An 18764-nucleotide genomic window follows, 5' to 3' on the forward strand; every position below is an offset into this window, starting at 1 on the left:
CTATCCGAAACCATCGGTAAATAAAGGTAATAAAATAAATTCGCGATAGGCCCGTCTATAAATGTGTCTATATATATTGACATAGGTATACACTCGGCGTCACGGAAATCGCACTCCTTTATATGGTGCTAGCGATTGCGAGCGATTCTAGCTCTTATTGAAATAGTTTTGCCTTATTTAATTTGACATCATTGAAAAGCTCATTTAATAACCTCTAATCTGATGTCTCTTATGTTTACGTGTTTTATATATTGTTCAGATTGTCGGCTTTTGAAAGAATCGCTTGCGCTCGAAGGTGTGCGATATCCGTGACACTGAGTGCATTTCTAAATATATTTCAGTTTATATAAATCATCCTAAATAAAACTTTCTTTGAATTTCACAGTTGCATTCACAATCCGTGTTTTCAAACACCGTATCGCAAATACTATGAAATCCGTCTTCCTCGATCAACAAAAAGCTGCGGAAAATAAACATGGATCCCGTTGCAGCAGTAAATTGTACATTATCGCAAACAGACCGACGCCCGTGTAAACATAGCTTTATTGAGTGACTTGCGTAAACGTTATTCTTTTCTATTAATATGCGTTTTGAGCTGCGGTTTTTAGGGTTCCGTACCCAAAGGCTGTCCGTCCGTCCGTCCGTCTGTCTGTCACCAGGCTGTATCTCACGAACCGTGATAGCTAGACAGTTGAAATTTTCACAGATGATGTATTTCTGCTGCCGCTATAACAACAAATACTAAAAATAGAATAAAATAAAGATTTAAGTGGGGCTCCCATACAGCAAACGTGATTTTTGACCAAAGTTAAGCAACGTCGGGCGTGGTCAGTACTTGGATGGGTGACCGTTTTCCTTTTGCATTTTTTTTCGTTTTTTTTTTTGCAATATGGTACGGAACCCTTCGTGCGCGAGTCCGACTCGCACTTGCCCGGTTTTTATAGTCATGTGACTGATTGACGTGTCTATGTTGCAGTCAAAAGTGTGAACTGGTCAAAAGAACTTTTAACCGACAAAAACAGGCAAAACTGCTTTTGACTGAGCATGTTGGTCAAAAGTAGTTTTACCTGAAAATCATACCTATTTCTGGTAGCAGTCTCGTTTAAAGGGCGTAGCAAAAAAAAAAAAAAAAAAAACCGGGCAAGTGCGAGTCGGACTCGCGCACGAAGGGTTCCGTACCATAATGCAAAAAAAAAAAACAAAAAAAAAGCAAAAAAAAAACGGTCACCCATCCAAATACTGACCACTCCCGACGTTGCTTAACTTTGGTCAAAAATCACGTTTGTTGTATGGGAGCCCCATTTAAATCTTTATTTTATTCTGTTTTTAGTATTTGTTGTTATAGCGGCAACAGAAATACATCATCTGTGAAAATTTCAACTGTCTAGCTATCACGGTTCGTGAGATACAGCCTGGTGACAGACGGACGGACGGACGGACGGACGGACGGACGGACGGACGGACGGACGGACGGACAGCGAAGTCTTAGTAATAGGGTCCCGTTTTACCCTTTGGGTACGGAACCCTAAAAATAACCCTAACCTACCTATCTCTGGGAACAGTTTCGTTTTTAGGACGTAGCAAAAAAAAAACCCTAACCTACCTATTTCTGGGAGTACTTTTGACTGATAGTAACAGTCACAATTACTATTAACCAATAATTTTCAGGTAAAACTACTTTTGACCAACATGCTCAGTCAAAAGCAGTTTTGCCTGTTTTTGTCGGTTAAAAGTTCTTTTGACCAGTTCACACTTTTGACTGCGACATCTACATTTCTCTTAGAGCAATAATCGGGAGACTGTTTTGTACAGAAAATTACAGCCAAGGCGTCTCCAGTTACTAAATGCTCTAAGACACTACATCTACATGTCTACGTTTGTAAATATTACAGTGTTTTGATGGTCTTGTCAACGTCAGCTCAATCAAACTATGAAACTACAATCTTTAACGACGGTGAGCGACAGTCCGGTGCAAATGATCCGTTTCATTTTTTAATATCACAATTTCAAACCTAACCCATACGATAACCTAACTTAACGGTAAACATCAATGTACTTACAGCTATTAATACCTATTAGACTTTTACATTTCAGGCAACAAGCTTACATTTCAATTTGCTCATAGTTACGAAACTGCTGACCCATTCATTTAGGTTATACCCACAACGAAGCTAGAAACCAGCTAAACACCATGCAAAATTAATCACCCATGCGCTCACTTGCCGTTCAGTAACGCACAGCGCACATACATTCTTGGCTTCTAAACAACCTAAGTTCGGTACACGAGTTAAATGTTTGTAGCATTTCACATTAGATCGGTGTAAATGGGACGAGGCCGTGTCTATGTCAACGAATGAACGAACACGTTACGTGAAGCGTAAATAAAAATTGAATATTTTAGCCCTTCGACGAAGGCTTCAGTTGACGTAGACTTTCCATTTTTGAGTTTGGTTGTGTTGTGACGTACAACGGCAAATCGTGAATCGAATGGTGACGTTGGATTCCAAGGGTGTTACCGAATTTATTTTTATTTCGAGTTGGTTCAAGGTGGTTCTTTCCATATGGCAAACACACATGCTCCATACTCCAGACTCTTGAATAAGGTGTTTTCTTTTTCCTTCTCGTATCCTCATGGCTGAGGGACGTGACGATTGTGGACACTCTTCACCAGTGATCTCCAAGCCGCTCTGTGTTGGGCCCAGTGCATGCTAGCCTGCAATGTGGCGTTTTTATCTGACGTTATTCTGTCCGCCCAACGCGTGGCCATACGTCCATCTCCTACGCTTCCTTGCCATGCGGCCAGTAATTATGAGCTTTTCCAGGCTGTCTGGTCCTGTCTGCTCAAAATATGGTGACAAAAGCTGCCAAAGTAACGAGGAATCTCGCTTATTGCTCCATTTCTAAAGCTTGTCCTATTTTCAGATTAACATTTTGTCGAAAGTAAGACACTGCTAGTTTTGAATTCTTGAGCAAAAAGTAATCCATTGTTTCCATTTTATTGTCTGCGAGCCCGTTGTTCTTCTTTGGAAAGACATTTTTTACTACTATATTGTACTGAAATATTGAATTTATGTAGCTACAAAAATGATGTAGTAATGCCTAATATGCCCGATGCACATCTATTAATTAAGAAATCGTGCTTTGTATAAGTACATATTTAAATCTTCAGCAAGTAAACATAAAGGTGAACAAAAATATTCAATTTTATATTGATATCAAATTTAAAATAATTTCGCCAACGTCTTAAGGGCCTTGCTTTTAGTAAAGTGATAGCGGGATTTACAAATAGCCACGATGGATTGCCGGGTATCGATTAAAGAATGGTTAGACGCGTTCTAAGGCTAATTCGTCATTAATAAGTTATAAATATTACACTTTAAACATTTAATGAGCAAGAGACAAAAAATATTCTCGAGACGATTTCGCCATTTTGAAGTGCAACTGGAAATCAATTTAGTCAAAAGGTATCGTAATGTTATGTCATTTATAGTTAGCAGAGTCACTTGACATTTTACAATTACATAGTTATAATGTAATTAATTACTAATTTGTATTCCTAAGATAGTTGATAAAAAGTAAAAAAAAAAGTAGAGTTAGCATCAATAGTAGTGGATAAAACAACACGCCAAAAGTGTCTGCCAACCTGGAGTTCAAGAATATCTGATACAATATAATGTTTCTACACTTGTTACAGACATATCTCTTTTTGTTAAGATATTAGAGCATGGCTTTTGACGTGTATCCACTATTTTTAATGCTAACTGTACTCGCTGTATATCGCTGGTGAAATATATTTTCCACATAATGTAGGTTTACATGAGAAAATCAAGGTAGTACTTAAAAGCTTTCTGTAAACTAAAGCTCAAGACTATTGTTTCATCATTTACGATTACCTGAATCGTGTACTAACAACGTATAACTCACCAATTTTAGACCTTAACCAGTCGCAATAACGTTGAACAGTGTTCAGGTGATTGCGTCGACGAGACAAGTAGACTGCCTTGTTCAGGCAATTTCAGTCTCTCGCTGTGTGTCGTGGCGAGCGCGCGTGTCGCCCTTCCGTCGCCGCGTCGTGAATAATTAAAACCCCGACCGATATTCTTAAGGTTACAGCCTATTTCCACACGAAAATCTATTATACTTAAAAATTATACTTTAATTAACTTGTGATTGTGTAGTGGAAACTTATGGGCTACTGATGTGTGTGAGCGTGCGTCGTTCGCCTGTCGATTCGGTGTGTTAAGTAAGTTTTTTGAAGTGTTCGCGAGTGTGTTCTTGTGGGTGAGCAACCTGGTATTTAGTCTGTGGAAAGGTGAGTTAGTTTTAAACGGCTTGGCTGTGTTTGTGAACTTTACAGGTGGAGCCATTAATTGTAATGAGGGGTTAACGATTTTCGGAAACCTGTCGTTATTACCTACATTAGCAGGAGTTGTTACCTACATTTGAAGTCTATTTATTTAGTACTTAAGGATCTTTACTGTTGTCTATTTATTATTTAAGTAGGTCGCTGCCTACGTAAATCGATAAATGATTAATTATTTTTTACACTGTAAGTACATTATTTTAAGATAAAAAGGCTTTTATTCGAGACATTCACAAAATATGTACGAACATGTACAGACAACAAGAACAGAGAAATAATAAGACATTAGGTGCGCATCACAAAATAGACCCATCTCAGCATAAGCTTATTCATTAAGCCAGCGCTGGTCTTCCGTAGGGCCCATCGGTGATGCCACGGCAGATAAAAAATAAAGGTATTTTTTTATTGAATACACAATAATTATGTCCAATATAGATTAAGGAAGTCCATCTAAATGTGTCTATACAAGATGTTATACTATCAGAAAATGGTTTTCCAATTCGAAATGTCACGAAGAAAAATATGACAGCGTGTTGTAATAATAATCATCGATATAATAATATATAATATTACGTACCTATTTAGCGGGCCGTAATTTCAGGTTTTAGGTTAGGTTTCGTTCATGTCGTCTCGGATATGTGTGAATATGGTGTTCAGGGCATTACACTGAATGCATCGATACCATATTCATCCATATCCGAGACGACATGAGCGAAAATTGATTTCTAGAAGACTTTTCTTTCGTTGGCCGGGCCACTAATTTAAAATTTGAAGCTTTCATCATTATAGAATAAATACAAAACCGTTTTATATTCAGAATATTTTTGAGTTTCACGTAGTACATTGTGTATAAACGGCGGTATACAAGAATTCACGAATGAGCGTGAATTGAAGCCCGAAGCTGAAGACGAGGGCTTAATTAACACGAGTTCGTAATTCCTGTACCGTGGCACACACAATATTTTTCATCACACATAAAGAAAAAAAGGGAAATAAATAAAACTTCTGCCTAATTTCATACATTATAGGAAATTTAGTATTTATGCACCGCATCGCCTAGTAAGAGTGATGAAAAATAGAAAATGGAACAGTAGAAATACTGAGGGCCTATCGTGAACCCCGTTCGACGTGTTGCCTCCCTGACACACTTACGTACGAATATACAAGTGCGACAGAGAGGCAACACGTCGAACGTGGTTTGCGGTAGGCCATCTGTTCATTACTCTTTATGTTCAATCACAATCTTGTAGGGTTGCTCTGAATCCGCACAAATGGATACGGAAGGAATAGAGAATATAATATATTTAGATTAGTTCCGCGTAATTGAAGATTACGAGACATAACCAAGGTAGCAACCGTTAGGTTAGTCTCGTTAGTGAAGCTAATTGAAGTATTCAAAGGTAAATATTGAATTGAACATTCACGATTTCTACTCATTGTTATTTACTAAAACGGGACTTAACCGTTTTAGTAAATACTCGTATCTTTTAAGTTTGAACAAAACATAAAAGCAATTATATTGATTTTTGAAAATTCTGTAACAAAATTAGAAATTCGTTATTTATATTTAGTCATAATACTACAAAAAAGAAGAATAATTCGTTTCACTTCCATCGTACCTATCAATAAAGAATGACTCACGTTGGACCGGGCCGTGTCCGACCCGGAGCTTCCGGCCCATCATTTTCTATGATAAGCATCACGTGATCGCCTGTCATGACATAGAAAAGTAAACGCCGGAAGCTCTGGCTCGGACACGGCCCGGTCTAAAGTCACCCTTAATACCTAAGATACAGGTGTTAGTAAGAATATTTAAAATAAACTTTATACTTACCTAAATCCCTACCTACTTTCCAACAAAACTTTTAAAAAACCCATCAGTGATAAACAAAGAAAGCTGATAAATCAAAATGTTCTCACGTAATTGGTAAGCCAATAATATTCCCAATCGTGAGCCAAACGCTTACACGAGGCCAATTCTAATGTTACAATTGGAAATGGTTTTCATCTAGTTTTGATACAACCTTGAGTCATGTCATCAGGCATCCCACGCGCATCATTAAGTGCAAGCGAGTCTATCTATCTGTCACCAGGCTGTATCTCATAAACTGTGATAGTGATGTTCACAGATGTATTTCTGTTCCCGCTAAAACAACAAATACTAAAAAGGATGGAACCCTCGATGGGCGAGTCCGACTCGCACTTGGCCGATTTTTTTATCAACGTTTGTCATTTTGACTAGAGTCCCTGAATGCGTTTTGTAAGTACCAATCAGTGTAAGGGTAACATTCCATTTCTGACCGCAGCTGCACTACTAGTACGAACGCGTCGGTGTTATTGTCAATTTCCATAGTAAAATTAAGGGTAGTGCTGCTGTCGTTGGAAATGGACTGTCACCTTAAGCCGCTAGCGGTGATTGGTGGGTGGACTCGAGGTCGTATCAAAATATGAAATCCATATCAAACTGTTACAATAGAATTGGCCTCCCTGTTAATACCACAATGCTCTCGCTAAATTATTTATTGCCGAGATATTTTCAGCGCGTATTACGCCATTGTCTTGGTAAACGTTTATGCAGGTATGGCTATATGTATTATTAGTTTATTATACAAGGTGTTTCAACCGATATGGCGAAATAAGTAAGAGATAGCTTTTGTTCTTTGGAACCAAGTGGCCGATTTTATAGATGAGACAGTAGAGTAGTTTTCAAAAACCCTTATAATTAAGCCTAAATAAAAACTTTTTAAATGTTTAAAAGTAAACTGCTTGTACCCAGTCATTTTATTTGGTAAATTAATACTTTCAATTTGAAGACAAAATTGGGATTGAGATTAAGCGTCAGCCGATCATTTTTATATACGTACAATATATTTTTTAAATATTACTTTCCAAAATCGCCCATGCATTAACAGTATGACTCGTAGTTTATGATTTTTGCTAAATATAATATCAGGTTTTTTATAATTAGTGTATTGTATTTAAGTAATAATTACTCAATAATTAACTTAGCTCAAATTTAAAATAATATATATATTTTCATCTTAAAGTAACGCTTTATTTGATGTTGTATTCAGTTTGTTAATGGATATGAGGCAGAATCAGTGCATCTGTTGTTTTATAACAAAAATAGCTACACGTTCTTATGCACTTGTAGAGGGAATAAGTATGTGAGAGTTTCAAATATATAATCCTGCCAATACTATGAATGTGTAAGTATGTATGTTTGGGTATATAAGGTAAGGTGGGGTAAGACTAACATACTTAGTTTATTTTCCTCGGGGCAAGACTAACACTATGAAGATTCCATACAAGTGGTCTTACCCCAGTGATAGTCTTACCCCACCTTACCTTAAATGTTTGGATGTTTGTTCCTCAGTCATACAAAAACGGGAACTTTGATTCATCCGCTAGGTACTATTAATGTTGACTGTACACTATTAGCGTATTATAAAATTTATAAGTAGTAGTAGGCCGGGTAGATCACTACACCTTATAAAACAAAGTCCCCCGCCGCGTCTGTTTGTTTGTGTGTTTGTTCGCTATAAACTCAAAAACTACTGAACGGATTTTCATGCGGTTTTCACCTATCAATAGATTGTTGAGGAAGGTTTAGGTGTATAATTTGCAAACCCGTGCGAAGCCGGTGCGGGTCGCTATTAAAATGTATAAGTAGTAGTAGGCCGGGTAGATTTTTAAATAAAATTAAGTATGGACTACGTCAAATAATTATTATTATTATTTTTTATTAGAGATAAATCACAATTACATAATATTATGATCCAAAAGCATCGTTAAACCAGAATGGTTTGTCTCGATACTCCATTCCGCAGTACTTAAATACTTAAATATACAATAGACACTTAAAACACATCTAATTCGTAAACAGCATAATGAATATAACGATTGCAAAAAAATTACAAGTTGAGCGTATCTGTTATCACACCGGCCGGCCGTACCCCAATAAAGGGGCCCACTGATTAACAGTCCGCCGGACGGTATCGGCCTGTCAGTTAGAACAAAATTTTGACAGTTCCGAACAACTGACAGGCCGATACCGTCCGGCGGACTGTTGATCAGTGGGCCCCTTAAATAAATACCAAATATAATAAATGCGCGCGTGCCGTAATAAATGTGTACGTAATTTTAAAACTCTATTTCTTAGCAATAAGGCTGTGTAAACTTTATCATTGACGTAGACTGTACGCGGGCGGGAATTCAAACGTTAAACTACGACGATTATATTAAATATTTACGTAGTTTGGTAAGTTCCGATTCGATATGTCACGGCTCGGAAGTACGGAAACGATGAGGAAATGAGGTTTTATAGGGAATATTAGGCAAAGCTCTGCGTAGGTGGCACCTTTGTGGCACATACAGTAAACAAACCACATTGAAACAAGAAAATCGAAATTTCGTTATCTAATCTCTCTATCACTCTTGCATATTCGAGCGATAAAGAGGCAGATAACTATATTTCGATTTTCGCGTTTACCGGCATGCCATTGTTAACAAACCGCCTGGATGCATCAATGTCATATTTTATTGTCTGTGAAAACTTGTCAAAAAACAGTTTAAGGCACAGTATGTATAAGTTAGTCTATGAATTTACTGAGTCATTAGTGCTGCACTCTGGCGGCAGAACATTGCAGTAATATCCCCTATTGTATTGTTGTTGAAATTTTATAAATGGTTGTGCAATAACCAACATAGTAGATTGGTTTATCTTACTTTTAGCGATGGCCAGGATTTAAATAAAAATATTAAAAACAAATCGACTTATTTATTTTAAATTACACAATTATGATCCTTAACATTAAAACTAATCTTAATAATGAATAACTAAAATCTAAAAAATGTACAGAATTGACAAAGGCTTCCCTAAACAACCCTTACTCCACGTTGCTGGTGCAGAAAAAGAGACCGGTCTGAGGTGTGCTCCCGCTTATAAAGGCTTGTGAGAGGGGTGGTGGTGGTGACGTAGCATGACGTCGCACGCAATTGTCATCCGTCTCCTTTTACGGCCTCTCCTGACACGTGGTCGCCCTCGACCACATGGTCGTCTAGGCTCCTGCGCTTTAGCGTCACGAACGTCATTGTCGCCGTTATATATAAGTCTGGCGAAGCTCTCTATTGTGTGACTGGCAGATGGTAGGTGGCGGCTCGTGCGTTCTACGGCTTGGCTCTCCTGGATGTTAGGTTCAGGAGGTGCGACGCTAGTAGTTGGACCCGGCTGACTCATCGGCAGGTGGGCTGACAGTTTCAGCGCTTGAGTCAAAGATCGTGCCAGGTGCAGTGTCCTCGTCACCTGGAATTGATAACAAAATAAATTAAAAGACAGTTCATTAATCAACTTGAAAGACAGAGGCACCTAGTTTGCATGTCTGTCTCATAAAAGGATAGAGGCACCTAGTTTGCTTATCCAATAATACTGTCTCCTTATGGGTAGAGGCACAAAGTTAGCTTAACCCTTATATGTTAATACACGGACAGAGGCACCAAGTTAGCGTATCCTTAAACAACCAAACACGGACAGAGGCACCAAGTTAGCGTATCCTTAAACAACCAAACACGGACAGAGGCACCAAGTTAGCGTATCCTTAAACAACCAAACACGGACAGAGGCACCAAGTTAGCGTATCCTTAAACAACCAAACACGGACAGAGGCACCAAGTTAGCGTATCCTTAAACAACCAAACACGGACAGAGGCACCAAGTTAGCGTGTCTATCTATGTAGCACCAAATACAGTGGCACCTTGTTTGCATGTACAGCTACATAGAATGCAATTTCATTTACTCACTGTCAAAGAAGGCGGCACATGACTCTGGGGTCCATTTTTCGCGCCAAATAAACAAACGCTCAGCTGCAGTTTGTGTTTTGCCGTAGGAGCCGGGCCACCAGTCGCAGGTTGTAGCAACCGTGTGGATCACACACTCCCGTGACGTGGTAAGGTCCACGCACTCGGAGTTGAGCTTGCCAGTCATCTGCGAAGTTTTAATTATAAAAACTATCTTATTTAAATATTCGCTTCAGACGATTTTTAGACTACAGTATCGCTCCACTTGTCCATTTTCACCGTGCAATTGAGGAGTTATACAATGTATGCTAGGCCCTATACTCTTAACATAACCCTAAAACAATATCCAAACGTACTTATTAGGAAAACAATTTTGCATACTTAAATCGACATACTTTAACAATGCTATTGTCAAAATAAATCAAATTAGAGTCGTCTTTAGTCATTAGGCAAACAATATTTGAAATGCATAGACTATTAATGAAACGCATTTAAAACCTTTCGAGTCAGGCAGTATGATGTAAACAAATCAAACGATGCGCTATGTATGTTATTATTTAAAAAAGAAACTTCAGAAAGAAAATTCAGGAAACCATCGTAACTGCATATTCGGGCATGTATTGCCAGAAATAACAGACTAGCCCAAGAATTGTCGTATTTGACGTACGTTTGTAGTACATTGAGAGTCAATCAAAGATTTTTCCCTCGGCCTAACCTGACGTGATTTCCTACGACTTAAAGTTAGGTAATTGATAACCCAGCCGAGAGTGTCATTGTTATTATTCGCTGGTGTACATATGTGCGTTATAAGGGCCATACAAGACCTTTAGGTATTCAAAATCGCTATCCAATGCTAGCTGATGGAAGCTAGTGGCCATATCCAAACAAAGTATCTACAAGCTTTTACCAAGACGGTGTATGTGGTCCTCGATCAGAGGCAGTGGAAAGCGATCTTTCACCGTAATGGCATTCAACGCACGGTAATCAACGCACGTATGGTCTTTTCCGTCGCGTCTTTACTGTTTTTAGCGCGCTAGCGTACTGTGACTGACTCGTGAATAATAACTAGATAGATCACGAACTGTCACGTGCACTATCAAATTCTCGTCGATAGACATTTTGTATGATCTATAAATCAATAGGAATGTTACTTGTCAATTCAATCTACATCCCGTCTGTAACAGTCGTATCAACCAAAACTCAACCAAACGGTCGTTACAGTTATAAATAATTGCGAAAATTTCTCATAACCTCACCCGGTAAGCGGACTATTGATCGGTAGTGGATTACTGAATTGTACACGTAACACGTCCTTTTTACCGTTAGTATTAGAAAAAGGAAATAACGTAATGTTTACCATTCAAGCCAGAAGGTATGCTATACTCAGTTGCCAATCAAAGCAATTGTCCCAATTATCACGGGCACACTAGTATTATACTCAGGGGAACACATAAATAGATAAAACATTCAAAGTGTAATCACAGTTCAACTAGGAATGTTGCACCACCAGTGCTAACGATATTGCTGCCAATACCGCGCAAAACTTGAAAGTGTATTCAAAATATTTAAGCACGGATATACTGATTAAATAAAAGCGAGAGTCACTGTCATTACTGTTAATCAAAATATCCGTAGGTATGCCTTGTATTACCGCCGTCGTAATATCACTCGTCCGAACTACCCGTTAATTCTCGACAAAAATTTAACATGGTTTTAATTTCGTGATTCGGATCGCTTCTTAGCAAAGCACACAGTGTCGTCATGACCCGGTTTTTTACAAAACGAGCAAACGTTCGCAGTGGTATTAGACGAAGTGTCAGAAGGCTTTTTCTGGTCCTCAAGCTGTTTAAATCGTTTAGGGCAAAATCGTTGCAGGTGGCCTATTTCAAAACATGAATAACATTTTAATTCACGATTGGGCGTATTAAAATTATTACCGCGTTTTAGGTTATTTGATTCAATTTGCCTACTGCGTGATTGGCGTGTGGATGATTGAGCAATATTTGAATTAGGTTTGGTATAAATAGAAAGAAACTCGACAAGATCTCTGGGCAATAGTTGAGCGTTAGTCGCGGCAGCCCGAATCTGAGCATCAGTTATACCTCGTATAACAATAGCAACCGTTAACTCGTCGCTTAAACCTTTTACTATGTTCAATCTTAGTAACGAACGTCTTGCATATTCTGCATACGTGGTATAACTGTCGGAATTTGTAGACATGACGCTAAATAAAATATTAGCAACATCGATTCTTCGCGAGCACAACGGTTTAAATTCGAATTTAAAGTTCGTCCACGAACGATCGTTGGTAACCCACTCGTTAAGCCAACTACGAGCGTCCCCTTTCAAACAGTTAGCTATCCTAGAAAGGCACTCATTGTCATCCCAACGATTGATATCACGTGCTCTTTCAACCTCTTCACACCAAGAATCGATGTCATGCAAACTTGGATCAAAATTTGAAATGTAGTAATGGTTAGATCTTACTTTAGTTAATGCGGTAAGGGCCCCAATGAGACGGTCAGTAGCATCAGGTGCTGCAGAAGAACTCCCATTTGGTTCGCCGACGGTGCTAGCACTTGCCCCGGGTGTCAACGACGGAGCCTGCGTGCTGGATCCGGGAGCAGCGATGTCCAGGCGGCTGGCCGCGTCCACGTGGCTGGCGTCCGGCTCCACGTGGCTGGTGGCGCCATTGGCCGGGCTCGGGACCACCGGCGCGCTGCCCTCAAGGGCGTGAAGGCGCGCCAATATTTCGCCAAGCTGCTCTTCGAGGCCGTCCGTTCCTGGAACTGATTGATTATTCTGCCTACTCCTACCCCTATTACGAGTGGATCTTTCGGCCATTGTTAATTTATAAAAAGATTTAAATCAATGTTCGCTGCTAATCAAAAACTACGATAGGCTATAGGCACTATCCCATTTCTGATTTTAGCGATGGCCAGGATTTAAATAAAAATATTAAAAACAAATCGACTTATTTATTTTAAATTACACAATTATGATCCTTAACATTAAAACTAATCTTAATAATGAATAACTAAAATCTAAAAAATGTACAGAATTGACAAAGGCTTCCCTAAACAACCCTTACTCCACGTTGCTGGTGCAGAAAAAGAGACCGGTCTGAGGTGTGCTCCCGCTTATAAAGGCTTGTGAGAGGGGTGGTGGTGGTGACGTAGCATGACGTCGCACGCAATTGTCATCCGTCTCCTTTTATTACGTTTTCTAATAATTTGTTAGACCAAGTAGTAAACATGTTGTAGTATTTTATATATTTGTAAGATACTCAGAAAGCCGTTTCATATGATTCCCCACATAGTACCTATGTTAAAAAAGAAACACTTTGGGCTCGATTCGGATTTTGAAATAGACATCTATTAGACATCTTTTAGACATCACCAAAGATACGATAACGATATGTTTAAGATCTAACCTGTCAAATTTGACATTTGCGCGATTCTGGAGATACTGTTGATCGATTTCCACAGGATATGACTTAGAGATCCAATTCACATCTAATAGATATCTTACTCTATCTAACGTAAAATTGACATTGGTTGCCCGAATTGCGCTGCAAAAGAGAACTAGTTGATATCTAAACTATAACGTATCTAGAATGGATCTAGTACGTGTCGTCTCTTGTGAATATCTTGAAGTTCAAATACGGCAGTTTGTACCGCCGACTTTATGATGTCATAGTAACTGCCCCCACCATTTTCGAGCTTATCATCTCATATACCTATTTGTGTTCAGGACATCATACTGAATATTCAGGTACGGAACCCCTCGTGCGCTAGTCCGACTCGCACTTGGCCGGTTTTATTTGAGTTTATCGCGAACATACAAACATACAGACAGACGCAGCGGGGGACTTTGTTTTATAAGATGTACCTATACCTATAAAGTAGATACACCTTGAAACCTTTAGAGTGCAATAATAAATTCTAATTTCTAAACTTCGAATACCTACCGCTCCCGTGCCGGTTAACAGTGCTGTACGGATATGATAGTCGTTCTTGTCTATATATTTTTATTTAATCTTTATTGCACATAAGGAAATACACTGTACAAAAGGCGAACTTAATGCCATAACGCATTCTCTACCAGTCAACCTTAAGCAAAGCCGATAAGTTGTAGGCGGTGGAAAAACAAGTGGTATAGATGATACAATTAACAATACAATCATAATAAAAACACAAACATAAACATATATATATATATAAATAATATTGATACAAATACATATACCGACTTACATATACATACATACTTACATACTTACATATGAAATCAGATGAACTTACAAAGCAGAAACACTAAGATTTTCCAGTACTACAGTTACAGTCTACGTGACAGCGTGATTAAACTGTGGCCGTGATTTTCTATCCCGCGGAGTTCAAAAGTGACAGTTATTTTATCACGTCATCTATAATACGCCTACTGTACGCATATGATGGTCGTTCTTCTCTACGTTGACAACGTAATAACACGGTGACCGTCTCTTTCTATCCCATGGTGTTAAAAAGTGACAGTTATTTTATCACGTGGATAAAGATGGATAAAGCTATCCATAATACGCCGGCTGGACAGCTGTCAGACAGGTTTTTAATCCGTCTACGGGAAGGCAAATAAACGTCTTCGTTTGTAAATTGTGGCTTTTATGTTAACTTTAGTAGGTATTTGTTTATTTATTTTAGAGCGTCACCCTATAAAAAACTCTTGTAATTAAATAGACATACCGGATGTCTAGTAATTAATTGACAACCTTGAAACCACCGACACCTTAGGCTGGTCCAGAAAATGGACTTATACTACAAGCGACCCGCCCCGGCTTCGCACGGGTTGACAAATTATACACCTAAGCCTTCCTCAAGAATCACTCTATTGATAGGTGAAAACCGCATGAAAATCCATCCAGTAGTTTTTGAGTTTATCGCGAACAAACACACAAACAGAGAGACGCGGCGGGGGACTTTGTTTTATAAGGTGTAGTGATAGAAGGTCTACAATAATAATTTATTAAAAAGAAATCGAGGAAAGGATATAGGTAATGGATTATAAAAGCATATGTATTTGTTGTCCCTATTTAATGAAAATTATTTAATTATTTCTTTAAAGCTTTATTATAATCGCTTTATGACCTACGTTTCTAATTCCACCGCTTAAAAGTCAAATAATTACTTAAGAACTAATTCAACGTAAAATTCGGTTGCAATTAAGTTAGTCACAAAAATAAAACACGAACTGTGTTTAATTTACTTTCGCACCCTTAATGAATAAACATAAATCTAAAATAAATTTAAATTTAAATTGGCTAATAAAAAGTTCAATCCCAAATAACCTTCGTTTATTTGGAATAAAGCTAGAAGTCATAAATGAGGTCCCTTAAAAAGGGATTGCTGTTATTGTGATCGGAGCGTCGGGCGTGACACCGTGACAACCAATAAATGTTTGGCAGCACATAATGGGATCTCTCGGATCTCTCAATATCTTTTGTGTGACTTTTCAAGCAATAAAATGCATTTTCTGAATTTCGATTTAGATTGAAATAATAGGTTGAGCTGGTATCAAAGATACATTGATTGAGTGAAAAATCAGATGCGCAAAATCTACGACAATTTCGTGCTTCGAATTTGACAGGTAAACGAGATGGCGCTGTACAGCTCCATACATTTTGCGGGAACTCTGATTATCAAAAGTTGACGGTTGATCATTCAGTGACCGCAAAACATGGCGCAGTACACAGCGCCATCTGTTTTGGATGTCAAACTAAGAAGCACGTTTTTTTTCTTAGACTTCGCATCTCTATTACCTACAATATATTCTCTTTTGTAGGAAGATTCCTACAAAAGAGAATACGTAGAAATCTGCTACATACGTACAATATAGTTACATTTTTAAGTACATTTTAAATTTTGAATTCTTGTCTTTATATTGTATGTAGGTACTATTTTTACCTCTGTTAGTGATTTGGTACATTTCATTCGCCACTCGCTGAACACTCTCTGAATAACAAGATATAGTACATAGGTACCTACTGTCAAATGTTTAAGATATAAAAATATAGATAATGTAATCGATGTTATTTATATTTTATGGAGTAATTTCACAAGCTATCATTAATACAGTTGAATACGGCCTCAGGTAAACCTCAAGACTTAAACTGCTGTATTCTGGATGCAGTTAAAAGCACTTCGATAAGTTCAAGTTATAAGTTTCGTAACTTGAGCGTGTTTCGCAACTCCTCCTGCATATTAATATTCCGTTAGAATAGATTTTACAGTAAAGCTAACTATAATATACAATAAGGTAAATGTGGCTAATTCCGTCATAGGGGCTATTGTGTCTAGTAGACTGTTTCAATCTACGTGCGTATATTTCTTTGATTTTCAATCGTAGGGAAAAAACCTTTTGCTTTTGATTGCTGAAACTAAAAGGGATCGCTGCTTTGTCGATGTAATTATCAATTTTGTTTGTTGTTCGAGAAAAACGCTCGTAGACAGAATAGTCCCTATGACGGAATTTGCCACATTGACCTTAAATGATTATTGAAATTCTAATAATGTATTAAATTCAATGATCTTTTCACCACGATAAGAGTTTTGGCCACAAAAATGGCAAAGTAATTTGATGCAATTTAGAGTTGTTTCCTTATGTTGTGTTGTTCATTTAACTCTCGCAACGCTCAAGATTCAATTGAACCACCCGCTACGCTCGTTCCATTTTGGAATCATTCGCTTCCCCGGGTATTCAATATTAGCACGAGGGGTTAATCCCGACTATAATCAACAACTCTGCCCCCTTGTAAAACAAATAACTGTTAAGTACCATTCTTTGACTTCAATTTATTGAGTCTATTAAAATATAGGTAAAGTACATGTAATATAAACAAAAAAATATAAACTAAAATTAAAAACTACATAAAGCTATAACTAACTACAACATAAAATAAAATTATAAATAAAAACTTGCTCCAGCTCTGTGCTTGTTCTTTGACTTGTTCCTAAAAAAAAACTTAACTGCACATTGCTAAGTACAATCTTATATTTCCTTATGCAAATATGCACATTACTATAGTAAACCTTCATTCTTCAGCACTAAATTTAGAAGCACCCTTTCAATATTCGATAATCTTCGACATGAAAAAGCAATATACAAGCATCGAAAAAAAGACCGGCCAGCAACTCCACCTGGCTTGCTATTCTGTACATATTTATGTTCAAAACCTGTTTATAGTCATGACCTAGAGATCTATGATAACTGCGAGTAACCAAAGACCACACTATACTGGTTTTATATTGAATTTCTGCGCTCAAATTACAACCTCGATATTATCGACTTCAATATTGCGAAATCATCATTTCCCCTTCAAAGCGCACATTTCCAAGTCAAATTCCAATGTTTACATAGTTTACATCTAACTTTCTACAGCTCGTATGTTTCAAGCTTTGCAATAACAAAATCAGTCTTATATTATTCAGTTTAAAGTTTATATTTCAAAACAAAATGAGCTAAGGTACGTGGAGGTAATAGTGATTTTCTTAGCGATGGTTATCCTGAGTGCTACGATAACTGGCTTTGATTCGTGACATGAAAACTTGTAATGTGCTGTAAGAGTTCATGGAGGTCAAGGGTTAAATGATATTGGAAAAGCTGTTTTATTTTATGGAGTTGAGGAAAATTTTGCACATTTATTCGATAAGATGTTTGTGAATATTGTGAAATGTTGTATGAAGAAGAATTAGACACAAGAATACGAAATATAGCAGGTAAATGATGATAATTAAGACTGATTTTGGATCCCCAAACACCCAAAGTTGGAGTGAAAGGTGGGGATGAATGAATGACTCAATTATTTATATACCATATTCCGTTTGCTATAAGCACTTAAAAGCAATGAAAGAAGAAAGGTCGCTTTGGAATACTTACTATACAAAATTACGAGCTTTCAATTAAATGGTTTTGTGTGCTAAAATCTATTTAAAAAAATGAAATATTTTATTGCGATAAATGAATTTGGTAAGGTAATCAAGTTAAAATTATTACAAAGTATAAAATTAGTCATGAAGACAGCTACTTATCGTTTTCGGGACAGAAATATTTTAGGCCATCCTGTATGAGACCGTCTTAGGTACGGTCAGCCAAGAAAGTGGTAGACCACTTTCTTGGCTGACTGTACGCTGGACATGTAAGACAATTGTCAATAGACAGGTCTTAGTGACAACCAGTCAAAGTCCATACTCTATTGCAATACAAAAGTTGAGAAAACCTTTCTAACTAGCCAAACTTTATCTTTGATTCCTCCCAACTCACAATAAACTCCATCAACGTTTCCAACTCCATAAAAATTTTCCCTTCCAACTTATCAAACTTGTCCGATCAAAGCGAAACACTTAATAAATTGTCCAAGTGGCTAAACTGTACGCCTTGTGACCATTGTACTTTTGACGTAAGTCACGTCAAAACGGAAATTGGGCGACCGAACGAAAACGCCATAATGATATCTGCATGCTCGATCTACGAAACGTTTATATCACTGATTGATTAATGTACACGTAAGATTTCCTCGGAAATTTACTTCCATTTCCATCAAATTATTAACAT

The 18764-nt window shown here is 37.7% G+C and overlaps 2 protein-coding genes across 3 annotated transcripts in view; one reads left to right on the forward strand and one right to left on the reverse strand.

Annotated features, from left to right (window-relative positions):
• The first annotated feature begins 4040 nt into the window (after positions 1-4040).
• Positions 4041-18764, forward strand: part of LOC134796386 (fibronectin type III domain-containing protein 5) — a 152919-nt gene continuing 138195 nt past the window's right edge. For both annotated transcript variants that reach the window (XM_063768578.1, XM_063768579.1), the window contains exon 1: positions 4041-4312. The gene's annotated coding sequence lies outside the window, so the exon portion shown is untranslated. The remainder of the gene's footprint in view (positions 4313-18764) is intronic.
• On the reverse strand, positions 9492-13128 carry LOC134796536 (uncharacterized). Its single transcript, XM_063768720.1, has 2 exons — positions 10164-13128; positions 9492-9668 (listed from the first exon to the last, which is right to left on the reverse strand). The coding sequence occupies exon 1, from the start codon at positions 13002-13004 to the stop codon at positions 11874-11876; it is 1131 nt and encodes a 376-aa protein (XP_063624790.1). The 5' UTR covers positions 13005-13128; the 3' UTR covers positions 9492-9668; positions 10164-11873.

The sequence above is a fragment of the Cydia splendana genome, chromosome 13, assembly GCF_910591565.1.
Source record: "Cydia splendana chromosome 13, ilCydSple1.2, whole genome shotgun sequence".
NCBI classification, from domain to species: Eukaryota; Metazoa; Arthropoda; class Insecta; order Lepidoptera; family Tortricidae; genus Cydia; species Cydia splendana.

Excerpts from the sequence above, each read along its gene's own strand:
- LOC134796536 (XM_063768720.1), bottom strand. The coding sequence starts at position 13,004 with ATGGCCGAAAGATCCACTCGTAATAGGGGTAGGAGTAGGCAGAATAAT.